General features: G+C 41.5%; 1 protein-coding gene across 1 annotated transcript in view; it reads right to left on the bottom strand.

Moving 5' to 3' along the window:
- Window positions 1–14,704, bottom strand: part of ANKRD50 (ankyrin repeat domain 50) — a 39,880-nt gene extending 25,176 nt beyond the window's left edge. Inside the window, exons 1-2 of the mRNA XM_015861898.3 lie at window positions 14,275–14,704; window positions 12,237–13,525 (exon numbers count right to left, since the gene is read on the bottom strand). Coding sequence (XP_015717384.2) covers window positions 12,237–12,715 — 479 coding nt within the window. The 5' untranslated portion in view covers window positions 12,716–13,525; window positions 14,275–14,704. The remainder of the gene's footprint in view (window positions 1–12,236; window positions 13,526–14,274) is intronic.
- Window positions 14,705–20,903: the final 6,199 nt, after the last annotated feature.

Raw genomic sequence — 20,903 nt, 5'->3', positions numbered from 1 at the left:
TAGATTATTCTAGAATTCAAAGCAAGTTTGCAATATAGAAAGCAACTCCTAAACAAAAAACACCAGTCACACAAGTTACCCTGAGAGACCTTTAAAAGCATTTAAATCAACCTTGACTCTGCGTAGTAAGATTTCCAGTTCTGCTTCTTTACACCCCATACCTTTCTTTCCACTATTTAAAGACATCCAGGACAGCTGAATAACTGCCTCATCCTCTTTATCCATCCCATGTCCCTACCTGAATACCCTCATTTCCTCCCCTCTTCTAACTCCAGTTATTTGAGCTGTTGTCCAAGTTACTGTTATTTACATTCATCCGCAGGATTTGTCATCAACTGTGCGCTGTTTAAAAGATGTCTCTTGTTATGGTGGAAAACCACTGTTTTTCTTTTTGAAACATCAAATATATTCTCATTGTCTATATGAATCCACTCTTAAAAACAAATAAAAGCCCGTGTCTCAAAGAAACAGCATTTAACATCAAATGCATGAGGAGAAAGTATCAAATCAGGCTCACGGTAAGTTATGAGTTGAAATGAGAATTACCCATAAGGCACATTATTTTTTTACACCTGTGAAGTTATGATAATATATTTACACATTCAGAAGTCTCTAGTTGAAATGCAAAAGGTAGCCATAGGGTACCACAATAAGAAAAACTAACAGGTTCACATATGCAAGAAAATATATTAAAATTGCAAAGTTAGTTTTAAATCACTTAGAAAAAGAAAGGTACAGCAAAGCTAAATATAGTCTTAGTTTTTTCTCATTAATCATTGGTACTTTACTCATAAAAATTAACCTCTATTTGTTAATCAAATACAGCTTCAATTAGAAGCAGTGTTGTCTATAGAGGTTAATGCACAGCTGAATATAAATTCTTGTAGCCTAACAGGCATTTTAATTTGTTGGCATTATTCTACATTTTAGAGGCAGACAAAATCCATTTCTTCCTTGTATCTCAACTTATTCAACAAATAACAAATTCAATGGATCAAAGCCAAAGCAAAGAACATGGCAGCACTAACCAATACACAGTAAAGCTACTGAAACCAAACTGATGCATACAACTGGCAATGGAATGCTGTAAAAGCAGGGACATTTTACCCAAGAGTTGGTAGGTTTGTCAAAGCTAGAATGTGTTGGTACAATTCATGTCATACCAAGAGAACTGTAAGGCAACTTAACGTTTTTTGCATGGCTGACTACTTAAGTGTGTATCTGGTAGAGAAGGCAGAGTTAATACTCCTTCACTTATTTAGAGTCATATATAGTCATGATAAGACAATTCCTCCTACCACACATCAGCTGCACTCGCCCTACAAACGCAGCTTTCATTCCACTGTCCTGCTGAACTGTACTTCTTGAATGTGCAGAAAAACGATTTAACGATTTATATCACTGCAAGAGAATTAATGCAGTTGATCCGAGATTTGTTAATTAGCTGCTTTAAGGCTGAAATCACGTTGTAATCCTTTTCTCAGCAGTTTTCCCTCATGAGGTTCATTCACATCCACTTGTTAAAGCCATCTCTACACAGCCACTATTTTTACTACCTAACAAAAGTTGTCTTCTTCCAAGACAAGTCCACGTCCTGGATGCTGCCATAACCCCTTTCTACACACTTCACAGAATCACAGAATTATCAAGGTTGGAAAAGACCTAGAAGATCATCTAGTCCAACCATTACCAATACTTCCTGGCTAAATCATATTCCTCAACACCACATCCAAACGTTTCTTGAACACTCCCATGGTCGGTGACTCCACCACCTCCCTGGGCAGTGCATTCCAATGCCTGACTACCCTTTCCGAGAAGTAATACTTCCTAATGTTCAGCCTGAATCTCCCCTGGCGCAGCTTAAAACCATTCCCTCTAGTTCTGTCATCGATTACACGAGAGAAGAGGCCAACCCCCAGCTCACTACAACCTCCCTTCAGGAAGTTATAGAGAGCAATAAGGTCTCCCCTGAGCCTCCTCTTCTCCAGGCTGAACAATCCCAGCTCCCTCAGCCTCTCCTCATAAGGCCTGTGCTCCACTTCTTTCATCTATCAAGAACTTTAGCACACAAGCTTGTATCTGTGCAAGGTGGTTGGCATTTTTGTCCTCTGCATGTGCACCACTATAGCCAACTATCTTTAGTGTGTGACAAAAAAGAGAGGAAAAAAAAAAAAAGGGAAAAGATGGCACAATGACCACTGACCTGAAAGCCCACTCACATACAATCCTAAATTCCCACTCCTGTCCATTGAAACAACAGCAACCAAAACTGAGCTAAGAATAATCACCTTCTATCAAAAATACTTTGGTCCTTCCTTTGTGTGAAGGCATATACGAACACACTGTGGAGAGAACTCTGACTGCAAGTGTTCTGCACCATTTGCTCCATCAGCTATGTTAATTTCCCTATTAGTCTCCTTCTCGATTCCATTTTCGGTTCTTTTATGCTATTCTACTACATTCTGACATCATTCAAATGTACCAGGAACTCATCCACCTACATTCTTTGCAATGTTTCCTCCACAACACCTCTGAAATAACGATTGAGGACTCAAGTCCTGAAGGGTTTCTGCATTAACTATTTAAAGTGCACCTGCACTAAACATTTGGAAGGCATCTGAACATTCCCAGGGCATTGTACACATCATCACACAGAAGAAACTGAAACCTCTTCAATGCACTTGCTTCACTAACGCTTTCAAAAAGAGATATTTCAATGCTATCTTTTCCCAGTATATTAGACACTAAATCCTTTCTGCTTCACAATCCTCCAAATCCTTTTCATTTTTTTTCGTTAGAAAGGAACAAAAGAAACTTAAACCCTTGCACAAGCTATGAACATGTGCATAGAAAACAGGAGAGAAGGGAAATAATTAACAAGTGAGAATTGCTACGAAGGTCCATCTAACTAAACAGCTTATAGGAAAACCTGCAAGGTTTAAGACTGAGCCACATGGATTAAAGGCAAAATGTTAATGCCTATAGAAGTAGAAGACAAAAAGGCCTATGTAAGTTGTCATTATTAAAATGCCTTAGGGAAACTTTCTTATGGTAATTCAAACTGAAAAGGTTAAAACCTTAAATGGTATAACGTTCACCTCGTATGCAGCGCTTCCATACAATGAAAGAACATACAACTTACTCTTGCAGAAACACCAGCTGTTGCTATGTGACCCACTAACTCCACAGATTTAAGAGAAAAGCCTAAAGAGAAACATGCCACAAAGTACTTAAGCTTCAGGCAACGCTCAACTTTCTAATAGCGGGGAGCATGTGAACACAGCATTGCCTATGAAATCCAGCAACAGTAAAAGCCCAAAGCATCAGTTAAGCACTACATGGACTATAAGAATCAGAAGCTCCACCAATGTCAAAATACAAAATAGACTGAGCTTCCAAAACTCCAGTTAACCTTCCAGAACGTCAATTTCAACACAGTGGGAATGCAAGCTCAGTTAGCAGATGTTTTACGCTCTCGTGCACAATCTTAGAAATACCTTGTTTCTCCCTATACCAATAAATAGCTATGACTTTCAGTTAGCATCCTGCCTCTAACATTTCAGAGCACAGTTGTGCTACTGAATAACTGAAATATAGACAAATCTTATCTTTATTGGAAGTCTCCATAAGGCACGTGACAGAAGTATGTAAATACTTCTAAATTCATATCCACACTACAAAAAATTGAAAGCCAGCACAGAAATATGTATTTACTTGAACTGCTATAACTAGTAAGCCACTCTGAGGACCAACAGCATTTTACCAGACATTTAGCATTCATCCATTGTAGCTGTTTACATCTTCAAAGCACACCATCACACAGGAGATTATACTAAAGTTCCACGTAAGATTTTCTTCTGCTGTTCCTTACTCCTTTCATACAAAGTGTCTTGTTCACCGTTTTCTTCATTAGACCTCAAAAGATCTTTTGATCTTGCAGATATCAGCTTACGTGCAGCTGCTTCCTGTGAAAAGCAGTAAGAGACTTTGGGCTGTGAAGGCTGTCTGCTGTTTTTAATATTTTATGTCTCCCACTATACAATCACTAAAGTTTAAGCCCCCACCATATGAACACTAACCTACTAGGGAGCTAAAGTCAGTAAAACCGTCCAGTCTTTCTGATGAAACCTACAGAATTTGTGCTGTTTAAAAAGATCTTCAGTAAATATTTTAATTAAATAGTCCCTCAACCACTTGATCTTGAAGTTAAGTATTTTTGACACTAAGTTTCCTCATCAGAAATCAGGTATTAAGAGCAAGTTCTAATTATAGAATCATAGAATTGCTCAGGTTGGAAAAGACCTTAAAGATCATCAAGTCCAACCACAACCTAACTATACTACCTTAACTAACAACCCTGAGGTGACTCGCCCACCTCCCTGGGGAGCCTATTCCAGTGCTCAACAAGTCTTTCTGTAAAGACATTTTTCCTGATACCCAGCCTAAACCTCTCAGGCACAACTCGAGGCCATTTCTCCTCATCCCAACACCAATGAGAAGAGACCAACCCCGCTCTCGCTGAAAGCACCTTTCAGATATTGCAGCAGCAAGATCTCCCCCCATCCTCCTTTTCCCCTGACTAAACAGCCCCAGTTCCTTCAGTCTCTCCTCACAGGGCATATTCTCCAAGCCCTTCACCAGCCTTGCTGCCCTTCTTTGGAACTGCTCCAACACCTCAATGTCCTTTCTGTACCTATTCCATTATGGTTGAGTACAAAATAACTTCCACAGAAATCCATAATGAGACTACATGGGACAAACCACCAAAATGAAATTTAAAAGAAGGAGAAGGACAGGATTTCAGCTGCCCTCCTGCATACACTTGGCAAATTAGGAATTCTTAGCCCAGAAGTATTTCCTAGCCTATAAGACCTAATACCTATATTTTGAAATCCATAGGGGGAAGAAGATATTGCAACAGTAGCAATGCCTTAGAGAGAAAAAAAAAAAAGCAAAAAAACCTTTGTAAAATGCTGAAGAGGACAACAAGAGAATACAGGACCTTCTACAAAGACTCAATGATTAGCTGTAACCAATCCGAATCAATGCAATGACAGCAGAAAGGTTTCAGAAGACAATTTTTTCCCCATCATGTTTATAAATTTTATCACCATTAATTAAGAAGTCTACATCCCTCACAACAGCAATCAATCAAAATTAGTCCTCCTTCAACTTCTCCAAAAAGTAGGAAGAAACAGTACTATATTCTGTTTCCTCTAGTCGAATGAGGGAAAGACCTGCAACGTCAAAAGAAAGAAAATAAGTTTAAGCTCTGCAGCTCTTGAAATCATTGAATCAGCAAGGTTGGAAAAGGCCAAAATCATGTAGTTCCATTATACCACCAATACTTCCCCACTAAACCATATCTGTTAGTACCACATCTCCACATTTCTTCAACACCTCCAGGGACAGCGACTCCACCACCTCCCTGGGCATGCTATTCCAATGTACCACCACTCTTTCTGACAATAAATAATTCCTACTATTGAACCTGCACATCCCCTGGTTATCACTAGTTATGAGGGAGAAGAGGCTGACCCCCACCTCACAACTTCCTTTCAGGTAGTTCTCAAGAACAATAAGGTATCCCTTGAGCATCTTCTTCGGACTGTACAACCCCAGCTCCCTCAGAGACTCCTCATGAAACTCATGCTCAGACCCCTTGCCAGCTTTGTTGACCTTCTTTGGGTATGCTCCCGGGCCTCAATGTCTTCCTTATAAGGAAGGGCCCAAAACTGAACACAGTTCTCAAGATGCTCTTTTTCCACTAGCTCCTGCAAAGATGTAATAAGAGTCCTCCTTTATAAGGCCATGTAGTGACAGGACAAGGAGAAACAGTTTTAAACTGGAAGATGGGAGATTCAGACTAGATATCAGGAAGAAATTATTTACTGTGAGGTGGTAAGACACTGGAAAAGGTTGCCCAGTGAGGTTGTGAATGCACCCTCCCTGCAAGTATTCAAGGCCAGGCTGGATAGAGCTTTGAGCAACCCAATCTAGAGGTGTCCCTGCCTATAGAAGGGGGGTTGAAACTAGATGATTTTATAGATCCCATCCAACCCAAACCATTCCATGATTCTGTGACTCTTTGGAGACCTGCTTCTCCTTTGGCAAGTTGTAGGTACTAAGATCTTGAACAATTCACAAACGCATCAATCCTTGGATGATTACACAAAGTACCTAGGACAAAACAAATCATCTCTGAGATTGCTTTTAACTGAAAATGGTTATGGCCTCTATTTTAAGCGGAATTCAATCTTGTACCAGTTCAAGCTTCTCTGGGCTGGGATCCAACTCACTTCAGGATTCTAGTCAAGCATAAGGGAATGACATAGGAACAGACACAATTCTGGGAAAGTATGGAAGTAAAATGATATATACATACACATCTAAAATTTTCTAATGACATTTCCATCTAGATACAAAAAGCCCTAAATTTAAGCAAGGGATTTCTTTTTTTTTCCCTTTAAGTGTCACATTCTTAGGTGTGAAGCTCTAACCAGTGAGCATTATGAAACTTAATTATGAGATGAAAGAAATTAGACAGTATTCAAATAGGTAAAAAGGTGTCACAGAAACAAGGAAGAAGGAATCCATTCTCCACATCTCTGGAGAATGGCATGATTAGTAATATTAGTAACAAGCTCAGATTAGAGCAAAAAACCTTAAGTCAGGCATACAGGAATGCTTTTAAGGGTAGATGAAACAAGCATCACTCTCAGACTTAGCTGTTTCTGTCAGGAACAAGAATATGATCTTCATTTTCTGAGGTCACCTCCAACCCCTCCTCCTCTATCTAGGTGGAAGTCAGTTACTTGCATGTTTGAACTTTACATGTGGTAAATGAATAAACACACTGTGAAGTTCTCAAAAGGATCCTGTAAATTAATTCATTATGCATTCAGATTTTCCACTGAAACAGGACACAGTTCTTGGCTTTATTTCTACCACTTATAGCTTTGTAAAATTAGAATCTGACAAGATCCACATTCATGCTACGTTGCAATTGTGGCAAAGCTACAGCATTGTACTGGTGCTGCAGAGGCAGCAGGAAAGCCTGTGCAACAGTCACTTGAAGCCAGCAGGTTATCAGAGCAAAAACACAGATCACCTCCTGGATGAAAAAAGTCAAATTTATACATAAAGATTAAGACTGAATTCCTAATGCTCTACAGAATAAATCAGCAGAAATTCCAGTAGCTTCAAGTTTCCCAAAGGATGAGCTCAGACACCTGTAACCGCCTCCAGTACGCTGCCTCTCCATATACACCTCCTAAGTTCATGATAGAAACAGATTTCTACTAAATGCATTTACAAAAAACGAAGTAAATACCACACTATCCCCTCACTACCTTCAGAGTAAAACAAATACTGCATATTTGAACAAGCTGCCCAGATAAGTTGTAGATGCTCTATCCCTGCAGGCACTCAAGGCCAGGCTGAATAGGGCCCTGGGCAGCCTGATCCAGTGGGGGGCAACCAGCCCACAGCAGGGGGTTGGGACTGGATGGTCTTCGCCAATCCAAGCAATTCTATGATGCTATGAGTGCTTCCACAGAAATCACAAATTTGGTTGTCAATAAAACTACAATAAGTGACCAGCTACAAACAGCGGCAGAAACACATGCTTAACACTAGCAAGGAAAACACGAAGTTTAATACTTTATAAAGAGCAACTCTTCTCACTGTCATCAAAGCTGGGATTCTCTAATTAACCCTCTTGCCTCAGCCATTAAGGTGGATTTGAAACTTACTAACTAAAGACAATGTGAAAATAAACAGATAAAAGGAAAAAGAGAAAGTGGAGAAAAGGAGCCGGCTCTGAACTTTTTAGATTTACTCCAAAAAGAAAATAAATTAAGTCTTTACAACTAAGAATAGGCTACTCTGAAAAAGTGAAAAGGCCCACTAATTAATTGCTTGATCAAGTCCATATAATCTATATATATATAAATTATATATATAAATTATAGATTATATAAATTATATAATCTATAATTTAAAGCATATTACTGGCTTCAAGGATCATACAAGGAGTTTCAAAAAGAACAGCTTCAACACATTTAGTCTTATCATGTAAAACCCATTTTCTAAACCTTTACCTTCATCCATGCCAAATAAATTGCAAGAAAAATGGCATTTTATGCTGCAGATTTAAAGACCTTGGAGAACTGTCACAGAATATTTGTGAAACAAACCTGTGTTTTTCTACAACAGCCTAGAATTTTCCCTTATTGAAAACTCTCTCAAACACCTGAAATTTGCACCCTTCCAACCATGGGTTATAGCCCTGCCTTCCATCCAGGTACTGTTTCCAGCCATGACTCAGCCTTTGAGCAAAAATCTCACAAGACTTGCCTTCAGGTCTCTTAAAAAGAGATGCAGAAGACAGCAAGTAACTTCACCATGAGAGTAAAGCAGCTCCATCCACACCAGCCTTCCAAGAGAAATGGGAATTCACCATTTTAAGGTATTCCTTCATTTCATCAATCCACCCAAACATTACACAACATCCAGACTTGTCCTTAAGTTTGTACCAGACCAACACACACTACAAACTTAATGATGTGATGTTATTTAACAGACAGATGTTCTCTCCCTGAAACTGACTCATGAGCTCTGGTTCTGGATGTCTTTCAAACTCAGAGCAACAGGCTGGAAAAGAAATCAACTGTGTGGTGTAAACCAGCCCCACACTTCCAGCACAGTCCAGTTTTCTGGGCTGGGAGCTAACCAGCCTCATTCTTCTGTCCCTAATCCCAGCTGCAGCCCAACATGCAGCAGATGCACACCTTCCCTTGCTGCCTGGTTTAATGCTATCTCCTCTTCCTGAAAAACAAACTAAGATGTGTTATTTTACATTGAAGCTTAAACCATGTCAACACTATCCATGGCTTGTATCTGACTTCCACTACTTACTCATGGCTTTGAACAACTGACAGCTGCCCGTATTCCTACCAGCCATTGGAAGCATAAGATTGCTCTAAGATAACTGAAAACGCACAACTCTAGATGTAGTCTGGCAAAATCTGGGGTATTCTGGTTCTAATTTTTCTATTCATACAAGGAAGAGCAAGTTAACAGACCTTTTTTGATTAAATTTGTTCAGTTAAACACATTGTTCCATCTGAGTTTTGGAACATGTTCTATTCCTTTTTCATTTTCTTTACACTTCCTTCTTAATTTTCACTTAAAATTTCAACATGAGGTTTCAGCTTTCTCCCTTGTGTTTTTAAAGGCCACTTCATGCTCCAGAACCACATGCATGGAGAAATGCCTCAGAAGCAGCACTATTAAGTAGCTCTTCTTTCTCTCAGCTGTCAGTGTAGAAACAAATGCCAAATACATTTGTACATAGCAAACCTTCCAGATCTGCAATTCAGCAAGATCCAATCCTGAAGGAACTTTTAGAGCACTTAAAGATTATAAATACATGAGAATTTTTTTAAGAGCAGAGATTCCAAATAAGGAGGAGAAAAGACTTTACGGGTAATCACTCGCACAAGGCATCACCACAAGGTTTGATGGAAACCTACATAAAAACATTCCTCACAAGAAGATTTAGTAGTTTGACTAAAGCACGTTACATTGTTCATAAAGTGACACTTTACAAGGCACCAGCAAGTTTTTTTCTTACTACTTCTAGGAAAATTAGCACAAAACAGAAAAGTATAAGCTTGCTTAGCACTTATAAAGACTTTCCATTTTAGGCCATGAAGGAAGAGCTGGGCCTAGAGCTGCTGTGCAAAGCAGAGGAAAAAACTGACAGTAACTTTAAAGAAAGGCCCTTGCCATCTTCTGCTGATGAAAGAAAAATAAAATATGGTAAAGCCAATGGAGCAATGAGATGGGAGCTCTGTTTTCAGGGCCTTTATTCAATAAGAAAGGCAATTAGCTGACTGTTAAGTCTTCTTAGAGTTCACGTACAACCTGCATTTACCAGGACTGGGATACTAGAACATTACATCTTGGGACTTGTGAACAAAGCTTATATTTTCGATAAATATTTATTCCATACTCTATATATTAGCAAGTGATTGAGGTACTTCAGGGTGGAGGAGGCATTGCCATGTACCTTACGTCTGTGTACAGGGACTGCACCATATGGGCAGCAGAACCAGCTCCCAGTACTGCTGTCAGCAGCCACCTGCTGGTCCCCTGCCACATTGCTGAAAACATCCATTCCCAAGACAGCACCTCAGTGCTAACACTCCATCTCCCTTAAACCTGAAGATGAATACCAGCCACCACAGCTGCTTTTGGGAGCAGGAGACCAGCGGTGGTGGGCAGCAAGAGACAAAATAAAATTGTAATAAAAATAAACCCTTGACTGAAGCTGCTACACCATGGGAAGTATTTTTAGCTTCAGAGGTTACAATCACTGCTGAAAAAATTTGAGACTGCTACCAAACACTGTCACCTCAATCTCCCAATGCAAGAATCCTGTAGAAACACCTAAATTCTCAAACAACCCATCATTTAATCTTGCATTCATACAGCAGTCTTACCTAAGAAGCTAAGTCTAACTTACAATCATCTTCTCTATTTCTACTACTGCATCTTTGGCTAAAGACATTTACTTTGCTCCTATTCTTCTGAGCAAGCCAGTTGCGCTTAGAATGAAGGCAAGGTTCAGGTTCTTAAACAGAATTTGCTCTAAATTAGTAAGATTCCTTTGTAATAGACGTTCAAATGTAAACAGGCTCTCATTCACCAGATTAATCCACTTCCATGACTTTAAAAGACTGCCTAGAGCCAGACAGAGCCCGTTATTCTGTTTATAGATCATTTCACCCACTTTTTAGCCATTAGAGACTGAGAGGACTTAATGCTTCTGAAATTAGGACTTTAAGAGTTGCTAGAAGTTGCATCTTCAGTTAGCAACAACAGTAACAATAATAATACAGAATTAGTCTCAGTTTAGTGCTTGCTCTGAAGACCCCGCACTGGGAACAATGTAGAATTGCATCCTGTTTATTACACAGACAAGGACATCGCAGCCACCAGAGCTGGAAGGCTCTTTCCCAACATAGTGACATTACATTCAACGTCAGTATTGACCAGCCTCAATCCTCAGAGAATCACAGAATTGTAGGGGTTGGAAGGGACCTCTAGAGATCATCGAGTCCACCCCCCCTGCCAAAGCAGGCTCCCTACACCATGTCACACAGGTAGGCGTCCAGGCAGGTCTTAAATATCTCCAGAGAAGGAGACTCCACCACCTCCCTGGGCAGCCTGTTCCAGTGCTCTGTCACCCTCACTGCAAAGAAGTTCTTCCACACATTCATGCGGAACTTCCTATGCTGTACTTTCATCACATTACCCCTAGTCCTATCCCCATGATAGAGAAGAAAAACAACAGTTAAGCCACCATGTAACAGTAAGGAATATCAGGTTAGCTAACAACCAGCAGAAATACTATTGTTAGCCTTATTCTTTTCCTTCACTGTGATCCAAAGGAATACTGACATGAATGCCATGCTCAAGATGGCAGACTATTTTAAGGGATATGGATACACACACAAATACTCTCAGAGAAATACAATTCCCAGTAACATACTGTAAAAAAAATTGGTAAATTAGTATTTTTGTTCAGCTTAGCTGCCAAATCTAATAAGAAGGAGAAAGGTGAACTCTCTTGATGAGTTTCTGATCCACCTACTACTTTAAAGCACTTATTTTATAAATAGTGATGAAGATGACATAACTCATCCAACACTTAGAGAAGTAACATCAGGAGTTAACTGACATTTTCCTACCACATGTTTTTAGACAAACATAAAACTGATGTGCTGGATCAGACCCAGGGATCCATTAGTCCAGTTTCCTCTTTGACAAAGAACAGCGTTGGAAGCTTTTGCAAGGGTCCCCAAAGGTCTGTTTCACATCTGTGAACAACTACCCTACCTTTTACACAACACAAAGGCCACTGACTTTTATTCTAGCTATCATCCACCCTTCAGTCCATTACTTTCAAGTAATGTAAATAAACTCACTATCAATAGTAAGTTTTATTTAAAAAGCAAATATTTATTTATATCAGCTATAAGGACAAACTTCTTTTTTTCCACAGTAGGTCTGAAAGCTCTGAGTAATCCACAGAGATAACAAACCAAGAGACAGGCATGTAATAAACAGTCTGTATTGTAGACTCTTTGGAAGCAAAACCTAAATAGAAACAAGGGGTTTTTTAAATTATTATTTGGTTTTCGCTTTAGGTTGTTATTAGTTTTTACCTTTTAAATGCTTCAGCAGGGTTCCTCTCGCATTCCCCAGGTTGCAAGAGGCTTTGAATAGCAGGATCTCTTAGTTTGTCCTCATATCCGTGGATCAGTCCACTGCGGCAGATCTGTGCAACTAAACCTCTAATAAACCCTCCAACACAGAGCGTGTCAGAGTCCTGGGCTCTGCAGAAATGGAAAGCTAGGGCTTGCCGATGTAAACCTCTCTGCAGGTTTAAAGGTGAGCTTGGCCAGAGTAACTCAGTACAGAGGGCTGTCTTCCCACTACCGGGCCCTCCTACCAACAATACACCCCAGGCAGCTCCTTTCCCAGAGACAACACCAGTATTATTCCCAGAACTTGCTACAAGAGATGGTTTGTTGGCAGCACTACCGCTGCAGTTAGCTTTCTCCTGGAGGCAGTGCTGAAGCTTGTGGAAAACCCACTCCCTACAGTAAAACTGCTTTCCCTGCAGCAAGCTGGTTTGAGCCATTTTACAATGCTTCTTCTCTTGGACTCGTCATAAGCGGCAGTATACTTTCATCATCTTAGCGCAGGGAGGCACAGGTTCATCTTGTGCAGGAAGATCTTCTGCTCAGAACTTGACAGCGCGTAAAATAATCAGTTAACCTTCCCCGTAACACTTAACGGCATCTTCTCGCAAAGGGTGTCACTCCATCTGGATGCTGTGATACAAGTAGTGAAACACAGTCACAGCTCAGCTGACATCACGAAGCAGCATCCGATACCAGTGCTCAACAATACTTCTCCTATGGCTCAAAAGTCCATACAGCTCCATGGCTACATCTGTAGTTTATGCAGTTGTGCGCGTTCCCAGCATACAGGGGAGACACTACATCTGGAAAAACTGAAGGGAAGCCAGCTTTTCAGTGTATACTAAATGCCTTTCAACTCTAGGCATTAATCTCTCCGGATATAAATCCAGAAAAAGCTGTCCATAACAAAATGTTCCTGCTGGGAATTTTATACAGAAAGCAATTCTTCTTCAGAGTACAATACACATATTCCAAACACGCAGATACGCACAGCTTACTGAGAAACAGTCAGTTTGGACGAGGAACTTTGCAGACTTCATGTATCTGGGCAAGCGTCTCAGAAGTGCTTTGGATTATGGCTTCTTAGGCAGGAGAGATGAAAGGGATAAAAAAAAAAAAAGTGTTTACAACTTCTCATTTCAGTACATTCATAAGCGTCTTCTTCAGCAACCTGGATTCTTACTGAACCTGTTCTCAGGTATCTTAATCGCAAGATGTCAGAAGAGACAACATCTTCCCCTAGAGCTCTGAAATAAAGAAGACAGCACTTTTAACCCTGCATGCAAGTCGTAATTCAGTCAGCTGCAAAGCAGACAACAAAGAGTGAAGCCAATGGCTCTTATCTTTAGTTTTTGCCCATCTAAAAAGCTGCTTTAAAAGGAAAAAACAAAATGTTTTCTCAAGGTACAACTGAATACGTATATAAAAGCATAACAATAGCCAGCTGTGACAGTGGCCTCAGAATCACAGCACAACGAACCCCGCACTTCCTCCCTACGAGAGCCGAACGCTCCCTTTATCTCCGCACGCTCTTTTCTCCCACAGCTCCAGCGCCGATCCCTCCCTGCGCGCAGCCTTCCAGCTGCTGCCCACGGCTTTCTCGAGAACTTTATCCCACAGACGAGCTCTGCCCACGGTTCCTCGCACAGCCCTTTGTTCGCCGCCCGCCCGTAGCAGGACCGGGGCTGCCCCGGCTGCCGCTCCTGTCAGCCCCAGCGGCTCCCCCCGCCCGTGTCCTCATCCCGCGCTGCGCTGCCCTGCACGGTGCGGCTACCCGGCCAGGCACCCGACTCACTCCGGCGATCCCGAAGCCGAGAAAACAGCCGGGTAACCCCCCCGCTCCCCTCCCCCAGTACGGCTCCGCACAAAGCCCCCGGCCGCAGCCGCCCGCCCGCCGCTGTCACTCCGCTGCCCACCTCAGCCAGGTACCGCCCAACAGCCGCCGACCGCCCCAACGGCCGCCGGGCTGGGGGGCTCCCTACCGCCGCTCTCTTACCTCCACCAGCGCCCCAGCTGCCGCTCCAGGCTCCCAGCGGCTCGGCGCAGCGCGCTCCTCCTCTTCCTCCCGGCCGCTCGGCTCCCGCCCCCGGGCTCCGCCGTGCCAGGCCCGCGTCCAGCCCGCTCCGCGGCGCCTCAGCCCGCCCGTGCTCTCCTCGGCGACTCCTTGACCCCTTCCTCCAGACCCCACCCCCTCGCATTGCCCCCGCCCCTGCCCGCCTCACGGCCCGCCCCCTTCCCTCCTGCCAGCCCGACATCTGGCTGCAAGTAGTCCTGGGCGGAGGGAGACGCCGGGCGGGCGCTTTACCGCCCCTCCGCTTTGTCCCGCCGTCTCCGTTGCCGATGTAGGGGGCTTCCAGCTGCCGGAGCCCCCCGGCTGCGGGGCCCTGCAGGGGGCGGCAGCGTTGCTCCCGGCGCCGGGGCGCGGCCGCGGGGTTTGCCCGGGTGGGGCGGAGCGCCCTGAGGGGAACTGAGGGGGGCGGGAGCACCGAAACTTGAAAAATAAGGGTTCTCGGGAAACGGTTTGCATCGATGGCCGGTCCTTTTATTTACGTGCAGAGCGCGGTGATTGCACTGTGTAAATCTTGTATGCCAGCACTCTAATGCACGACTTCAGCTTGCCTTACTTATGTTAGCCTAGAAAAAGAGTAGGCCTAATAGCTGTTTTCCCTTTGCCTGTTCCTATTTCTCCCAAACCAGCCCATCCCAGGTGGGGTTTTGCTACGTGCACTGGGGAAATGCAGCCTCGCAGAACGTATGCGGTGATTCCAAGCAATTTTCCCCTTACTCCTCACAGTTCACACACTGAAAACCACACTGTTTCCAAGCTTGCTGCTTGCCTGAATGTGGGCTTAGCAGCCCTCCAGCCTCAGACAGATGGACTGCTGCAGACCCATGAAACACAGTGGCCATCCTGATTCCTCTTTCAGTTTGCAGACCCCTGAAAACTGCTGTGAGATCCCTTTGACAGGACTGGAAACATTGCTGGGTTCAGCAGCCCTTCACAGTGCAGCCTACACGCAGGGAGAAAGTGGGAGTTCTCCCCTTATTTGGCTGCCAGAGAGCAAGGAGAGGAAGGGTTTCCATTAAAATTTCACCTCTTAGGCTGGCCATGTTATTTATCATAAGGCTTTTCTTCCCATTAGCTTTCTGATCGGGGGTTTTATGGTTGATAAAGAGTCTTTCCTCTGTCCAGCTTTGTACATCAGGCAGTTAAAGCACTCCTTTACACAGAGTATATCCATGCAATACAGGACACACATCTACTACCCTCCAAGGAGCGTCCCAAGATTTTCTGTAGGAATAGAATGAAAAAGAAAAAAAAAAAAAAAAAAGAATAAATTCATTTGGCACACTGAAGAGCTTAGAAAAACAAGTCTGCCTACTTCTGGAAACCAGTAGAACAAGTTTGAAGAACCTTTGGAAGCACTGAATTACGAATTTGCAAAGCAATGGGGAGTGGGGGAGAAACAGAAATAAGAATAGAAGTCAGAAAAAAAGTGTTGGTTTTGTTGTTTTTGTATATATGTGTATGTATATGTATGTAACTGTTTTCTTTTTTAGACTACATACTTCAGGCAAATAATCTTCTCTAAGCTTTTTCCTTTCCTTGCAGCACCTCCTCATGAGAGCCTTTGAACTGCTAAATCTCTCTCTCCCCCCCTCCGCCTCCCCTTTGTTTTTCTCTTAACAGTAAATGAATGGTGATAGATAACATGTGGAATGATGGAACTGTAGTTCTGGTCAGCTGAGTTGGATGGAGACAAAACAGGGGTTTGACAGAGTGAAAGAGACTGCAAAAGAAACCCCACACCAAACAAACAAACAAGCAAACAAAACACACAACAACAAACCTACCAAAGAAATAAACCCTAAAACTAGACACACACAAACACCAAAAAAGATCAAGATGCCGAGGGTCACATCTTAGATACAAGCCTTGGGCTGGTGGGTGTTCAGGGAAACAAAACAGATATAATGAGAATCTGGACAATGATGAAACCCAAGGGAAAATGGAGCTCCCCCTTTTCTGATGACTGGAAAGCAAACAAAGACCGATTAAACATGAGAAGTTGCTTTTAGATTCCACAACATCCAAAATGAACAGAAAGAATAACAGTGTGGTTTGCTAAAATTAGATATTTAAATGTAATCAAGATTGCATTATAGACAATGACTAGAAAATACTAATCTTTCCACGCTAATATATAAAGTCTGCAGCTGAATAGATGGCAGTAATTTGATTTCAGCATGGAAAAGAGGCACACAATAAGCATCCCCACTGAAATTACTTATGTATCATGCATTTGAGCAAAACTTCCATTCCGAAGATCAGTTCTACAACTAAAGGCAATGGAAATTACTTGTGAGAACGGCAAGGAAAAAGAAGAAAGGAGGCAGAAAGGGAATGAAAGAACAGGAAAAACGCAGTAGGCCTAGAATGCAGTTATACCCTTCCCAGTGGGATGATTTTTAGGCTGTCAAAAGATGACAAAAAATTGCAAGGTGGGAAGTATAACCTGCATGCTTCTTTCCAAAAGGATGCATATATGACCTAAAGGTGATGTTTCACACAATGGTCTTGCATTGACTGCCTGTATTAGTTAGGAAACAAAAAGCATGTAAACACTGAAAGTGATGAATAATTAAAATATAGATAAAAAGTCCTAACAAACGTCGGAAGCGTTAAAAAGAAAAGAATGAGAGATTGCTATGAAGTAAGAGGTGCAGCTGCTGGGGTTGAGAGCTTTCATCTGTATGCTAAAGAGTAAGACCCTGAAGTCAACCTTCAAAAGCAAGGAAGGTATTTTGTTATCAAGCATGTTTGTGTAGCACCTCCTGTTTCTAACGCGACAGCCTCTATGACATCATCCTGGTGAATTATTATAGCTAAGAGTCAGATATTGCTGATACAATTGTGCAACGTTGTAGTTAATGAGACAGGATAAGAACCAAACCTTATTTTGTGGTTTCGTATAACTCGGCTTGACATAGATAGCAAACCAACCACGATATAATTGGGTGCAACCTTACAGACTCCAAGACTGACAGATAAGACCTCAAGCAGACACAAAGAAGACGAAACATATCAAAATCTCCCATCTGAAAAAAAAATAAATACACTCTTGTTGTAGCTCCAGTGGTCTGAGGCGGTAATAAGCTGCCTGCTTAAATGAAGACATTTCAGGACCTGATCTTAAGATACAATGGGAGGTTTCTGCTATGCATTTTCAGGCATAATCTTATGGTTATAAATACTAGTTAACACTGAAAAAATAAGATGAAACTTTTTAGTAAGAAGGTAAAAAATTTAATAGACTTTATCAAGTCTATGCTGACATTGGAAAATCCAAGGGACTGATTAAACAAAAAGCCGTTACGCATTCTAAGTGAATTGCAGCATCTATTCTCAGAATGGTAGAATAGACCACTAATGTGTTAGCAGTTACAGTATGATGCTATTCAGATAGGAAGGTTTGTTTTCAGATAACAATCATCTCTGATAGGCCAGAGAATGTAATCAATTGTGATGGCAAAGGTAGGACTGAGGCTGATATTTAAAGTCATCAAAATCTGAGTAATCACGTTCACATAAAAACATTTGCATTGTACGTAGCTTGGAGCAGTGTTATCGGTTTGGTTGCTTTCTGGTTTGTGTATGACTCACGCCCAGCCCTGGTCCTGCTGTCTAGGTGCTGCATGTCTCGTCAAGTCAGTGCCAGGTCTGCAAGAGAAGGGAGTGGAGCTGCAGATCCCAGGAGCTTGTAAGAGTTTGGGGAAAGCTTTTGGTACGCAAGCATTCACAACCCCAAATAAACAGCTTTTAGGGGTGGGCCTGAGGCATCGTTGCCAACTTACAGCAGTCATTTTAACTACTTGTCGAGCTGTAACTTACTGATTTTCATGCATAATTAGGCATTATTAATTCAGATACTTTCTCTGACAGGTGAAATTAGTGAGTTTGATGGTAAGGGAAGATAGTGTAGACCTGATATAACACAGGAACATTGACATAAAAGCACATTATAATTTTTCCAAGCAAATAGTGGAAGCTTTATCGTGTGGAACAATTAGGCAAAGGCATGAATGTCTGATTTCAGTGATACAAACATTTAGATCCCAGTTCAAAAACCTGCCCAGGGTGAGATAGTCCTTAGGCCTCATGGCATCATACAATATTCCTACGCAGAGCAACCTGGAAGTCCTGTATGCAAGGGAGCTCATGCTCAACCTGATGCCTACTGCCATGTATGTGGATCCCCTTCAGCACAGCACAGTTTGCCTAACTACATGGAAACTAACCCCAAGAGGTGCTTTGTAAGGTCTTGGCCTGAATTGATACTGACCACACCATTCCCTCAATGCTTTTTTTTTTTGCCTTTTTTTTTTTAAAAGAGGAACATAACCCTATTCATAATACTATTTTATTCTAGCTATCTGGGAGTTTCCCTCATCACTGCGGGTTTTCAATAGATGAAGGCAATAGCGTTATTTTACATAAGAATATAGTTAGGAAGTATAATAGTTCCTTTCAGTTCCTTCCTCATTACCCAGTAATTTGGGTAGAGGTACTATCTATCCCATCTATTGAAACGGGATCTCTGTGAACAAAGGATGCGAGAATGATGGAGCTGAAGAAAAATTAAACAAAAGATCCTGGATATGATAATGCAGTAGTTCAAACACTTGAACAGGAGAGGAAAGAGCTATATCCTCATTCCTCTTGAAAGAGAAATTGTTCCCACTTCCAGGCTGACAGCATTAATTTATAGGTTATTATAGAACTGCTGCTACAATATATTCTAGTTGCTGTTTGGTAGAAAAATGGCTCCTATGCTTTGGATTACTGAAGATAACTTGCCTTTGATACATACGGCTCAGCATTCTGGTCTTTAAAACACTGCATCTATCCTGCAGCCACCAAAAAGGCAATAAGGAAGCTTTCATACATACATCCTTACCTTTTGGGCATGGCCATTTTGTAACTCAATGGAATCAGGACAAACTCAAATGCCATGCTGCCCACGCCTGTAAAACTCTGTGGGTGGGAAGGGAAGGGGGGTGTTGGACTAGATGATCTCTAGAAGTCCCTTCCAACCTCCATGATTCTGTGGCACTATCATACTACCAGTGCAATTACCCATCAGCCCTACACTGTCAGAAAAAAAAAAAAAAATAAAAAAATAAAATAAAATAAAATAAAATAAAATAAAGTAAAATAAAATAAAATTTGGCTACTCCAGGTAGCTGTTGTCAAGAGGAACCCAGTTTAAATGCTGTGAAATGGTTTTGGAGAAGCTTTTCTCTCGACATGAGAGCACCATCCTTCCATTTTAGGTATGGGGATCACACACTAAATTTAGTCAATGGGCTGAGCGATACTTTCATGCCCAATACTTCAGGCTATGGCTTCCAGAGTTTGCTGCAATGTATTTTAGTACCTGAATATGCATCTGCATAGTGCTAGGAAGAGGCATATTTTCTGTTAAAAAAACTGACACTCAACCTGTGATATTTATTATGTTTCGGCTCTTTGTTTGCAAAATGCATTACAGTATTTAGGCAGCTAAACAGAACTAAACTCTTAAAACGGTGGCCTTGAGAATTTAAGACATACATGCTAATGTAGCGGCCTATGTCATTCTAACCTCAAACGTTGCTATGTGTGCAGGGATTGGAATACACTCCACCTTCCTCCTGCCCCAGAGTAGCATGTTAACCAGTATTCGTGCAATGTGAATTATGGGATAACATTACCATTCTGTTTAATAAGAGTTGACAACACATGACGCCAGTCAAACTTAATTATTAAGTATAATATTCTGAAAAACAGGTGCTGCAGTAGATAACTAGTTCTGTTGGATGAAAATGTATGAGGATCTGCAAAGAATTTAAATGCCATTAAAGGATGGCATGAAAACTTCTGTGGAGTTGATAGAAAAAAATCTGTCAGCAGTAAGACATAGTAAAACTATATCAAGAAAATGACCTTTTCTGTGATTTGGACCAGAAATATATTTGTCAAAATATCATTGACTGTGCATGAAAAAAAAGATAAACAGATGCCTAAGAATAAGAAATAATGCTTACATGAAGAATGAGAACGACTACATACAATAACAGAAGAATTTATACTGAAGCAAGATTTTATATAAACTTAGTGAAATATGATCAAGTACTGTTTGATTTATGTTGGAAATATTTAAGCTGTAATCATTAGGAATGTGTGTGTAAATAGCTTATGCTCTTTCTGTATGTTGCTCATGTAATCTCACTACTTTCATCAGCACCTGAATGCTTGTCCTGACCCGTTCTGTGATCTTGAGCAACTCCTGTAACCTTATCTGCTTCTGTTTCCTCATTAGTACAATAAAGAAAGTAAAGCTTTCCTATTTGCTTTCTTATGCTTGGTCTAACTGCAAGCAAAAACAAGATGTACCAAAATATTTTGTACTACTTCAGTAGCACCAGGTAGCAATGCTCTAACTGGCCAAGTCTGATTGATGTGTTGTTGAATCAGTGTGTGATATCCAGACTAAACCATAAGTAATAAATAACCCAAATCCCTTTCACTGTATAGGCTCTTGCAGACCTCTGCCCTAAGCCCATAGTAGCTCATGTGCTCCT

Source organism: Coturnix japonica, chromosome 4 (genome assembly GCF_054131305.1).
Source record: "Coturnix japonica strain WE chromosome 4, WE-NBRP24, whole genome shotgun sequence".
Lineage (NCBI taxonomy): Eukaryota > Metazoa > Chordata > Aves > Galliformes > Phasianidae > Coturnix > Coturnix japonica.
The sequence above is the reverse complement of the archived record's forward strand: the minus strand, read 5'-3'. Positions and strand labels throughout refer to the sequence as shown.